Raw genomic sequence first — 12,707 nt, 5'->3', positions numbered from 1 at the left:
CAGATTTACTTAATAATGGAACTTCTTTTACTGGAACAGTAATTAACATTGCTTAGATCATAGAACTAATAAGAGAAACTTTTATACACTAATTTTACATCTTCACTCTGCAAAGAAGTTATTACAGGCAGAATGTTTCAACAGACCTAGTAGTAAATGCTTATGTATACCAAATAACAAGTAGTTTTCAAATAAGTATTTCAAAATATTTTTCCACTAAACAACATTACTCTGTCATTCCTACTGATGTCATCTAAAAGGGCTGGAAAAAGAGCAGAGAAGACTAAACAAAATGCTCCTTGTGGGGAATTTGGTATACCTTGATATTAATTTAAAAAATCTTTCCCACTCCTTTCTCTTCTAATATAAGTAACAAACAATTAAAAAGGGCTGGGGGATGTAGCTCAGCAGAGCATCCCTGGGTTCAATCCCAGTATCAATAGGAAAAATAATAAATATAAAATAAGTAACAAATCCATGTAAGGTATATAAAAATTCTAAAAGAACCCACTGGTTGGCAGCATAAAAATTATGATGGGATCAGTAATAATTAACCTCTGAATGCAAGTAAAATGTTTTCTCAGAATATAGTAACAACCACCACCACCACCACCACAACAACAACAAAAGTCAAACTTTGGTGATATTATAAAATGTTGTGCATCATTATTATTATTTTTGGGTACCAGGGATCAAACCCAGGGGCCCTTAACCACTGAGAGACAACCCCAGTCCATTTTTTTTTTTTTTTTTTTGAGACAGGGTCTTGCTAAATTTCTCAGGGCCTCACTAAATTGCTGAGTTGGCTTTGAACCTGTGATCCTCCTGCCTCAGCCTCCTGAACCACTGGGATCACAGACATGAGCCACTGTCCCTGGCTGTGTGGCTGTTAAAAGCACCAGATTCTGGGCTGGATGTGGTAGCCTAATAGAAGCAGGAGAAACACAAATTGAAGGCCTGGGAAATTTAACAAGACTCTGTCTTAAAAAACAAAACAAAACAAAAAAAACCTCTAACAGATCCTGAAACCAAAGCTCCTGAATTAACAATCTCAGCTTTACTACTTACTGTGTGATCTTAGGCAGGTAACTTAACCAATCTATGCCTCAGCTTTTTCTGAGCATAACAATTATATGTAATCATTACATATATTTTATTACACATATGTAAAAAATATGTGTATGCATTATTAAATGTAATGATAATTAAATACACCTTTGAGGGCTGTGTGTGTATGTGTAAAATCATATAGAGATAGATAAGCTAGAATGATACTTAAATAAATTTTAGGTCCTATTTAGTGCTTTAGTAAGAAGAGGTTTTTACGTCTCTAATCACAAAGGTGAATTCATTATAAGACCAGGAATACCTTCTGACTCACTGGATGAGGACTAGGAATTGGTCTTGGAGAAAAATCTTCATCTTCAACACCAGAGTCATGATCATTTACTGGTATTTTTCCAGGAGATAATTTCAGGGAAGAACTAAAGAGTAGAAAAGGAGACAAGAAAAAACTTCAACAACCTAGAATATTTTATTTAGGCCGAATGAAGTCCTTTAATAAGTAGTATTTGGATCATTTAACTTAGTATCTAACACTACAGATTTTTTTTTCAGGTCGATGTTAGTTCACCAGGAAAGCTGGTCTACTCAGATTCTTATTTAATTAATTACCCTTTTCACCTGATCATGGCAAGTTTATCCCTATGTTAATGTCATAATAAATCAATAGTGGGCTGGGGTTGTGGCTAGGTGGTAGAGTGCTTGCCTTGCATGAGTGAGCCCCTGGGTTCCATCCTCAGCACTAGGTAAAAATAAAATAAAGGTATTGTGTCCACCTACAACTAAAACAAAATATTAAAAACAATAACAACAACAACAAAAAACAACAACCAAAAATCAATAGTCACTGAGCAACTTCTGGTTGATTATATGGAGAGTTACAAGTAAGACTTGGGGCTTACTATAAAAAATTAATAATCTGGTGATAGGCATGCACACTGTATTAAACACAAACACTATGCTAAAAAGAAAAATCATTAAAGAATTATATTTTCCTATCTACTTATATCTATGGTGGGAAAATACAATGAGATATCGCCTCCCATTTAGTCAGCTACGGTTATTGTATCAAAAATGGCACACTCCAGCAGAATACAGAACAATTCTGAGTGTCAGTACTAAGTTTCTAAAGCTGAAATTAGGGTTTAAGATTAAGGATTTGAACTACTATATGCATCATGTTTTTGTCTAAACTAAATAGGATGCTTTAGGGAAAAGTAAAGTCAGAGAAAAGCTAAGAGCAGGGTGTGGTGGCACACACCTGTAATCCCAGCAACTCAGGAGGCTGAAGCAAGAGGATCACAAGTTCAAAGCCAGCCTCAGCAACTTAGCCAGGTCCTGAGACCCCGTTTCAAAATAAAAAAAGGGCTGAGGATGTGGCTCTGTGGTTAAGTGCCCCTGGGTTCAATTCCCAGTACCAAAAAAAAAAAAAAAAGGAAGCTAGGAGAGACTAGTAATGAGACTCTTAAGAAAGGTTCCTGGTATATAAAGAACTCAAAAAACTTAACACCAAAAAAAAACCAAATAACCCAATCAATAATTGGGCAAAAGAACTGGACACTTCACAGAATAAATACAGATGGACAACAAATACATGAAAGAATGTTCAACATCTCTACCAATTAGAGAAAGGCAAACTAAGACTATACTGAGATTTCATCTACCCCAGTCAGAATGGCAATTATCAAAAATACAAGAAACAATAAATGTTGGCAAGGATGTGGGGGAAAAAGGTACATTTATACATTGTTGGTGGAACTAAAAACTGGTGCAACCACTCTGCAAAGCAGTATGGAGACTTGAGAAACCTTGGAATGGAACCACCATTTTTTGGGGGGGCGTCTTTTTTTTTTATATTGGAACTGGGGATTAAACCCAGGGTTTTGTGTATGTGAGGCAAATGCTTTGCCGCTGAGCTACATCCCAGTCCTGGAAACACCATTTCATGCAGTTATCCCACTCCTTAGTATATACCCAAAGGACAAACTCAGCATACTATAGTGACACAGTCACATCAATGTTTATAGCAGCTCAATTCACAATAGCTAAACTATGGAATCAGCCTAGGTGCCCTACAACAGATAAATGGATAAAGGAAATTTGGTATACATATACAATGGAATATTACTCAGCCATAAAGAAGAATGAAATTATGGTATTTGCCAGTAAATGGATGGAACTGGAGACTATCATGTTAAGTGAAATAAGCCAATTCCAAAACACCAAAGGCCAAATGTTCTTTCTGATATTCGGTTGCTAACAGACAATGTTGGGGACGGGGGTGGTGGGAGAATAGAAGTTCATTGGATTAGACAAAGGGGAATGAAGGGAAGACAGGAGGGATGGAAAAAGAAAAGACAGTAGAATGAATTGGACAAAACTTTCCTATGTTCATATACGAATATGGCACCAAATTATGTACAACCACAAGAATGGGATTCTAATTAGAAAGGTATACTCCACTCTACTGTCAAGTATATCTAAAAAGAACAAATAAAAATAAATAAATAAATAAATGTGAAAGAAGAAAAAATGAATTCTGCATCTTGTTTCATGCAAGTTGAATTGTTTCTAGCAGCAAGATAATAGAACAAGTAACTCCAAAGCAGATTTGAAATTCTAACAGGAGACAAGAACTTTCCACCAAACTGTGATAGTCTGGAGAGGCAGATACGAAGATCTTTCTCTGCAAAGTACTGCAACAAGAATATCTGCATAGTGTGTTTAAGCAGATGGTTCTGCACCAACCCACAAAACACTCCTGCCAAATAAAAGAAGGACAAGTGGAATACAGAATGATATTCCATGTGCTCAGTGTAGCACGGACATGACACAGAGAGCCAGAATAAGGTCATAGGAGTTTTACAGCAGGAATGTGGACAAGTCTGCCAAAGACCAGATACTAATGACAACATCTCAGTACACAGCAGCACGGATGGATCAGAATCATGTCATCCCTTATCACAAGTATTGGCACACCATTACGATCCTTTACACATAATCCCAGAGAAAAGGGGATGAAAAGTCCTTGAATAGACTGAAATTTGGTTTCTATAACTGTTTGTTTATCATGCAATATTCGAAACAGATACCATTAAAGGGTCCAAAGACAGGTTTGAGTTATAGTAAAAAAGTTGACTAATAGAAGAGTTGATAGCTATGATGCATTAAAAATAACAATTGTTTCTAAACTAAAGAATCAAAGAATAAACTAACACCATCATGCCCCCAACCCTTAGCACATTACCTGGCACATAAACAGAATACATAACAAAGCTGAATTAGGGATGGGATGGTTAATTTCACGTGTCAATTTAGTTAAGCCAGAATACCCAGCTATTTGTTCAAACATTATTCTAGGTGTTTCTGTGGATGTTATTTTTTATATGAGAGTAACCTTGGTAGACTCTGAGAAAAGCAGTACTCTCCATAATATGGGTGGGCATTCTCCAATCAGCTGAAAAACACCTTAACTGAAAGACAAATCTTCCAGGAGAGAGAGTTCTGCCAGCTAATAGGCTTTGGACTCAAATTACAACTCTTCCCTGAGTCTCTAGCTACCAGTCTACCTTGCAGATTCAGGACTTGCCAAAACTCCACAATTACAGGAGTCGATTCTTTAATATAAATATCTCACTCTATACATATCCTATTGTTTATGTTTCTCTGGAGAACACTGATTAATACAAGGGTGATATCCTCCTTACCACAAAAGGTAGAATATAATGACACAAGAAATTACAAGCCCTTATTTAATATTCCCCAAGTGTATATACTTTGAAAAATTTTAAACAAACTATTTTTTTAGGTATAGGAGTTATTTTTTTATAGTAGTTTGTCTGATAGAGCCAGGTTTAAAATTATAAGGCAAGGAAGAACAAACAAAAGATATTAAAAATAGAATGCCTGAGTGATGTTGGCCAAAATCATAGTTACATTGTATAGTGTGTGTATGTACAAATATGTAACAACAAAACTCATCAGAATGTATAACTATAATGCACCCCAAAAAAAGTGGGGAAAGAAACAGAGTACTACCTTCCTAGGCAAGATAATTTCTTGACAAATGTCTTTTTTGTTTTCCTATACAGTAAATCAACTCAAAGGAAAATTATATTAGAGTTGTCTTTTCATTAAAATTATCAGCCAACTTTCTAGAGACTATGAAAGAATACATTTAAAGAAAAGACACCTATGATACATAAAATTTACAGTTTTATCAAAAACAGTTATTTTAATTACCAAAAACTAATTAATGTAATAAAAAAGTATATTTGATAATAAAAAGTTATCTTATACCTTTTAGCAGAAAGATTCTTGGAAAACTTGCTGAAAAACTCTGCTTCTATATCTTGGCTCTCAGCACTCAGTTCAAAATGGATTGGATTTTTGTCAGAAGGTTCAACATTCTGAAATGAGGTAGGTCATATTTTGAAATGTGACTTAAATAAAAACACCAGAGAATTCTATTTAGATGAAAAGTAGCTCTGAAACACTGGGGGAATTGGTGGGGGATCTTCTGATTTCTGTAACTATAACCATCTTCTGTAAAATGCCCATTTACTAGATCTGTAAATGAAAGTTAAAACTTAATCACCTGTATTATGTAATTTATTCAGTAACCAGGAATTCAATGAATATAAAATAACTATAAACTGAGGATGACATCTAAAGAAAAATTATAAATGCTGTATGTCTCTAGAATAGAAACAAATTATTAGAGGTCATTTAAGATAATAATAAGTACAATGAGAACCTAAAAATGAACTCAAAGATCAAAATGGAAATACATGGTTATTTAGAGGTATTCAATTTTTTGTAATAAAATAAAAAATATTTTTCATTTATTATTGATCTGAGACCTAAGATAACCAACAACTTCATTACAAAGTGATTTTTAAATAAGGTACAGTAGTACACAACTGTAATCCCAGTGAAATGGGAGGGCGAGGCAGGAGTTTCACAAGTTTGAGACCACCTCAACAACTTAGCAAGGCCCTGTCTCAAAAAAATAAATAAAAGGTGTCGGGGGGACTGGGGATGTAGCTCAGTGGTAGAGTGTGTCCAATTACCAGTGTTGCCCCCCCCAAAAAAAAAACCAAAGTCTTTAAGTTGGGTGTGGTGGTACATGGCTATAGTCCCAGCAGCAAGACCATTGTTTCAAACACACACACACACACACAAAACTTTAAAACTTAGGAAAAGCAGTCTTTAAATTTGGTACTGGAGATTGAACCCAAGGATATATTACTACTGAACTACATCCCCAGTTCTTTTTATTTTTTTATTTTGAGACAGGGTCTCACTAAGTTGTTTAGAGCCTGGCTAAGTTTAACGAGGTTGGCTTTGAATTTGCAATCCTCTTGCCTCAGACTCTCAAGTCACTGGAATTACAGGCATGTGCCACCATGCTGGCCAAATTTAATTTTATATGATGATACCTATACTTTCAAAAATCTACTTTTTCTTTGATCATCACTTAATAAATTTCTCTATATTTTAATAGACATAATTTATTTAAATTTCTTAGATTATATTATATAAACAATGATGTTTAAGTGTGAAAAACTTCATACATTAGTTATACTTATTTTTTTATTTTTATTTTTTTTTAAGTACTGGGAATTGAACTCCTGGAATGCTCTACTATTAAGCTACATCATCCCCAGTCCTATTTATTTATTTATTTGGGGTGCTGGGGATTGAACCCAGGGCCTTGTGCTTGCAAGGCAAGCATTCTACCAACTGAGCTATATCCCCAACCAGGTTATACTTATATTTTAAAAATAACAGTCAAGACAAAGAAAACACTAAAATCATAATTAATTCTCATCAGTACAAAATGATAGAACATAAAAAACTATTGATGCATTCCTCAAAAATTTTAGAGAAACCCAGGCAAGTTATTCTGTGGATAATCTTCTATCTTCTATTATAATTTGGTTCTAGACATACAATCTAAGATTTACTGAACAAAAATTAACCATAAATCAAAGTTAATATTCAATGACTGAAGTTAAATAAAAAGAGTTTAACAGTTGGAATTATTATTATTATTTTAAAGGATAAAAGCCATTGGGTTTAAACTGTCAAAATGTAACTGGAAACGGTCATTAATGTAGTAGGTAATCAAATCACTTACACTGAAAAGATGTAATGTTTCCTTGCTGGTTAGTAACTGAAACTGAAGCTCAGGTATTCTATCATCACAAGAGAGGCATTGATAAAACTCAGGTTCCTTATGTGTCAAAGAATAAAGAACTATGATAAAATTTCCAGATTCTGAAAAAACCCTGGGAAAAAAAATACAATTTAATTAAAATTTAGTAATAATAAGATTGTACTGAAAGAACTCTGAAGTAAGTCTCCCAATCTATTAGTTTGAGTAAAGAGTCCAATTTTTGAAATAAAACTGGGAAACAAACTTATGCTCATTTTAATATTATCATTTAAAAACATTTTTTTTTTCTCTGTAGTTGTTGATAGACAGCATGTCTATTTTATTTGCTTGTATGTGGTGCTAAGGATCAAACCCAGTGCCTCACATATGCCAAGCAAGCGCTCTGCCACTGAGCTACAGCCCCAACCCCAATATTATCAATTTTTAATGTTAAGATATATTTGATTATGAAATGCCTATTCCTTATAAAAACATCAAACAAAATGAATGTATAAAATGAAAAATGAAAACTACTCCATGGTCTTCTCCAATTCAATGTGTAAACTTCCAGAGCTCAGTTTAATGCGTATACATCCTGAATTTGGGTGCAGTAGTGAACACCTGTAGTGCCAGCTACTCAGGAGGCTGAGGTAGGAGGATCACTTGAGCCTAGCAGTTAGAGACATGCCTAAGCAACACAGTGATATCCTATCTTGAAAAAATCAACCCAGAATTTTATTTTAGGCATTCACAAACATTTCACATAAATTAAGAAAGATGGGGCCTATGTGCAAATGCTATTTTTTCAAACAAATTATTTTGTTATCTCTTTCCATATATTTTATCATACCTCAGACTTCCTTATTTTTTCAGTGATTGCCCAGTGTTACATTTTATAGATCTGCCATTATTAATTCACCTAGACATTTAAAAATGGATATTTGTTTACTATACTTCACTATTATAAATTACACTGGTAGAAGGATCGAAAGTTCAAGGCTAGGCTCAGCAACCTAGCGAGGCCCTAAGCAATTTAGCAAGACCCTGTCTCAAAAAAAAAAGAACTGGGGATGTGGCCAGGTGGTTAAGAGCCCCTGGGTTCAGTCCCCAATAACAAACAAATAAAAAGATATGAGTAATGTGATCAGTCTACTATTGTAAAAGCAAAAGGACCAGTTTTGAAAGTATAATATATATTGTATACCATTCAGTTGTTAAAATATGTGTATTAAGTCTGTATATGCCAAGATGTAATGACCTCCAAGATATAATACAGAGAAAAAAGCAAAATACAGAAAAAGAATGGTCTGCTCTCAATTGTGATTTAATTTTTACAGACCAAGAGAAAGTGACACTTGTCTGTACATTAAATATTTTAGGAAGGAAGCACAAGATACCATTTATCAATGATTGCCTCTGAAAATGAGGTCTAGGAGAGATTTCCTTTTATTGTGTATCTTTACATATGTCTAATTTATTGCCTTGTACTTGTATTGCCTTTTCAATTAAAAGTTATTTAAAAAAAAAATGTCTATTACACCCAGGCACGATGGCACAAGCAGGACTCATAAGGCTGAGGAAGGAGGATCTCAGGTTTGAGGTCTGACTCTGGAACTTAGCAAAGCCCTAAGCAACTTAGCAAGATCTTGTCTCAACATATAAAAAAGGAATGGGGTTTTAGCTCAGTGATAACACAACCCAAAAAGTCTATTAACAGATAGACAATAAAAAACTTCTCACTTAATAAAGAGACTAAGAGGCAAATAGTGGCATCATGTACAAAATAAAGGGGAGCTCATCTAGACATAAAGTTTCCCTGTTAATTCCAATGCTTATGCTTTAGTTCCAGAAAGAAAATTAAATATCTCAAATGTTTCTTAGTGTACTAGTAGTAGCATGGTGTAACTTAATAAAACACTTGCAAGGGAACAAATCCAAACTCATTTTTAGTCATTAAACGGAAAGTCAGTGTCTTCATTTGTAAAATAGGATGCTATAATAGGTGACCTCTAGGTGTTTTCACACCCTAAAAATGTTATCTTCTGTGGTTAGGCAAGTGAATTTCTCAACATTTCCAAGTATAATGCCACTTCATCTTTTTTGCCTAGCTTTATTCCCATTTAATATAAGGTAGGTTTTCCTTCAGTACTTATTTAGAAGTATTATAAATGGTTAAAGCATTACATGAATTTTAAATGAGACCAATAAAATATAACCAGAGGTAAGAACAAAGTAAAACACTACAGAATAAATTATCACTTGCCTTTCTTGAATAGAAGAACTAAACATGTATCGCAAGCAGCAAGCCCAAACCTGAGGACTATAGATATGTATAATTCCAGTCAGCCAACTGAAAAAAAAATTAAAACTATAGTCATTTACAAATTAACATACTTTAGATTACATCCTTCTCAAGGCAATACAGCAGATCCCCTGATATTTACCAAAAATCCATTAAAGGTTTCATAACTAATACTAGGTCACACTGACAACTTAGAGGGAGAATATATAGAAATCTATATCAATATATCTACACCGAGAGAGAAGAAAAGAAAAACAAGTACATGTTTCTTTCTCTCTGTCCTCTTTCACCTGAGATGTGAGAGAGAAAAGGGTTCGTAGAAGTGAGGAGGAGGAAAGAATGAATTAGCCTAGTTTGGAAAGAATGGGCTGAATTAGAGGAGACCAAAATTTGTAACCTAAAACTACTTTATATGGTTGTTAAGAGAATTAAATGCTGTACCATATATTATATATAGCCTAAAATACAGACAGCTCTTAATAAATGTGCACTTAGGCATCAATAATCCATAGCCAATACCAGAACCATTGCAAACTGTAAGTATATTTCATGGTCCATAGACATAGGTGTATTCTCATTAATTTTGCACATATCATTCTTTTACAAGGATGCTCTTTCCTACCAATCCTCTCTTCTACTATCCAAACAAGTAAAGTTCCAACATGAACTTACCTTCTGTAAGAAAATTGCCCCCATCATTTCTTTCTTACAAATACTCAGTGTTCATTGTCCATGCGTCTCAATTCACAGTAAATCATATACTTTAGTATTTTTCTGTGTATTTGAATATTTTACCACCTCACTTTGATTATTAAGTACCTAAGAAGGTGCGTTAAACCCCAACACAGCAGCAAACATAATGCTATGTATATGGAAAGTATTCAATAAATAATGAATGAATATGAATTTCTGAATAATCTATCTAAATGACATTAACCACTAACTCTAATGAAAAAGTCATTAACATTAAAGGGGATTTCTGCAAAACTGTCTGATGGTGAATTTTAAGTAGTGTTATTTTGATCCCTGGATACTTCAAATAACCTTAAGGACAAGGGGTAGTAAGAGAAGGTTGAAGAACTAGGGCTCTAGTTCTTCAACTCAACCAGAAGTATTCACTTTTACTTGTTTTATATATGGAATTCTTCTTAAGACTAGGACAAATCTTATTTTAGCTGATCCTACTAATAAAAGAGCTTAAAAAGCCACTGGCTTGAGTGCCCTGTGGAACATGTCTGTAATCCCATCAGCTCAGAAGGCAGAAGGATCAATGTTCAAGGCCAGCCTCAGCAACTTAGCAAGATCTGGTCTCAAAATAAAAAATTAACAGGACTAGAGAATTGGGGTTGTAGCTCAGTGGTTAAAAATTGGACTTTTGGTTTCATAAGATGATCTACTCACAGTACAACTTGATTGACATGCTTATCATATACATTTTAGATACATACTTGGCTGAAAAGCTTTTCACAAATAGTAAATTACTTACATTCCCACTAATGGTAGGGAATAAACCTTGGGATCGGATTCCAGTAAAAGTAATAATTTGCGTGTTTCATCCATGGTAAGATATCTAAACAGAAGACATTTATGCAAAAATAATTAAAAGTATGTACTTTTTACCAAAAAGAAACAATTTGAATTATAAAACATATTTTAGATAGGGGACATGATTCAAATGAAAATTTCCTCTCATACATACATAAAGACAAACAGTTCTAAATGTTAAACTCAGTCAAAAAAAAGACTCTTGTAAAATGGAAAGATTAAGAAAATTTAATATCTCAAAACTTATAGCCAGGTACTGTGATGCACACCTGTAATCCCAGTGGCTCAGGAGGCTGAGGCAGGAGGATCGTGAGTTCAAAATCAGTCTCAACAAAAGCAAGGTGCTAAGCAACTCAGTGAGACCCTGTCTCTAAACAAAACACAAAATAGGGCTGGCAATGTGGCTCAGTGCTTGAATGTCCCTGAGTTTAATTCTTGGTAGCCCTCCAAAAAATAAAATAAGGACTGGAGATGTAGCTCATGGGTAAAACACCCCTGGGGTTCAATCCCCAATTAAAAATATATATATATATTAATGTGTACACATATTTATATATACATATAAATAAATACACACAATATATATATTAAAATGATCATTGAAGATTTTATACATTTTAAAAATATTTTTTAAGTTGTAGATGGATGCAATATCTTTATTTTTTATTTACTTATTTTTATGTGGTGCTGAGGATCAAACCAGTGCCTCGCACGTGCAAAGCAAGCCCTCTACCACTGAGCCACAACCCCAGCCCTACATATATTTCTTATTTTATTTTTTTTGTGGTGCTGGAAATTGAATCCAGGGCCTTATGCACACTGAGCAAGCACTCTACCGCTGAGCTACATCCCCACTTTTAAAAAAAGTTTTACTCTTCAACTTTACTTTCAACTTATTTTAATCAAAAGTATTAAAATTAAAGTAGACAAATTCAGGCTACACTGTGAAAATTGGATTTCCTGTTACTGGAAATATTCAAGCATCCAGGTGACTTGATAACACTCCTACTCATTGAAGGAGACTGAGTTAGGAGAGATATAAACAAACATCCATGTGCCAAATTGCTGTAACCTCTGTCAAAGAACATGATGATAAAACTCAAAAGCAGTGAGATGGGGATTTGGATCAAATGATAAAGCTATTGCCTAGCTTGCATGAGGCCCTGAGTTTAATCCCAGTATTGCACAAAATAAGCAAATAAACAAACAAACAAAAATATCCCTTAAAAGCATACTTTACCCTAAAAGGACATACTCTATTATTAGATTTATAATTATAAGTCTTAAAAATATAAAAAACCTGGGACTGGGAATGTAGCTCAGTGGTACAGCACTTGCCTTTTGTGCATAAGGTCCTGTGTTCAATCCCCAGCACCACACACAAGAATATGAAAAACTATAGAATTGTTGAGAGACAGTTTTACTGTTATGGCTTTATATCACAGAAATAAAAACAATATCATTAATGATATTAAATCTTAATAGTACCACTGATAATATATCCTATCATTATAACCCTAAAACACCAATATAATAAATTAAACAAGATGATTAAGCCTGAGCTGGTTTAAATTTAGCTACCAATAATAACACACCTGTTTTAAAAATTCTCCCCCACCTTATAAAGTCCTACTCCTT

General features: G+C 34.1%; 1 protein-coding gene across 5 annotated transcripts in view; it reads right to left on the bottom strand.

The window, feature by feature from the left end:
- Stil (STIL centriolar assembly protein) overlaps positions 1–12,707 on the bottom strand; it is a 50,228-nt gene that overhangs the window by 24,800 nt on the left and 12,721 nt on the right. For 4 of the 5 annotated variants that reach the window (XM_047556523.1, XM_047556526.1, XM_047556536.1 and 1 more), the window contains 5 exons: positions 11,011–11,094; positions 9,486–9,572; positions 7,205–7,355; positions 5,362–5,471; positions 1,370–1,484 (listed from right to left, as the gene is read on the bottom strand). In XM_047556523.1, the coding sequence (XP_047412479.1) occupies positions 1,370–1,484; positions 5,362–5,471; positions 7,205–7,355; positions 9,486–9,572; positions 11,011–11,094 (547 nt within the window). The remainder of the gene's footprint in view (positions 1–1,369; positions 1,485–5,361; positions 5,472–7,204; positions 7,356–9,485; positions 9,573–11,010; positions 11,095–12,707) is intronic. The other variant, XM_047556541.1, reaches the window with a different exon arrangement.

Source organism: Sciurus carolinensis, chromosome 1, assembly GCF_902686445.1.
Source record: "Sciurus carolinensis chromosome 1, mSciCar1.2, whole genome shotgun sequence".
NCBI lineage: Eukaryota > Metazoa > Chordata > Mammalia > Rodentia > Sciuridae > Sciurus > Sciurus carolinensis.
Note: the sequence above shows the minus strand (reverse complement) of the source record. Positions and strands in the feature narration are given on the sequence as shown.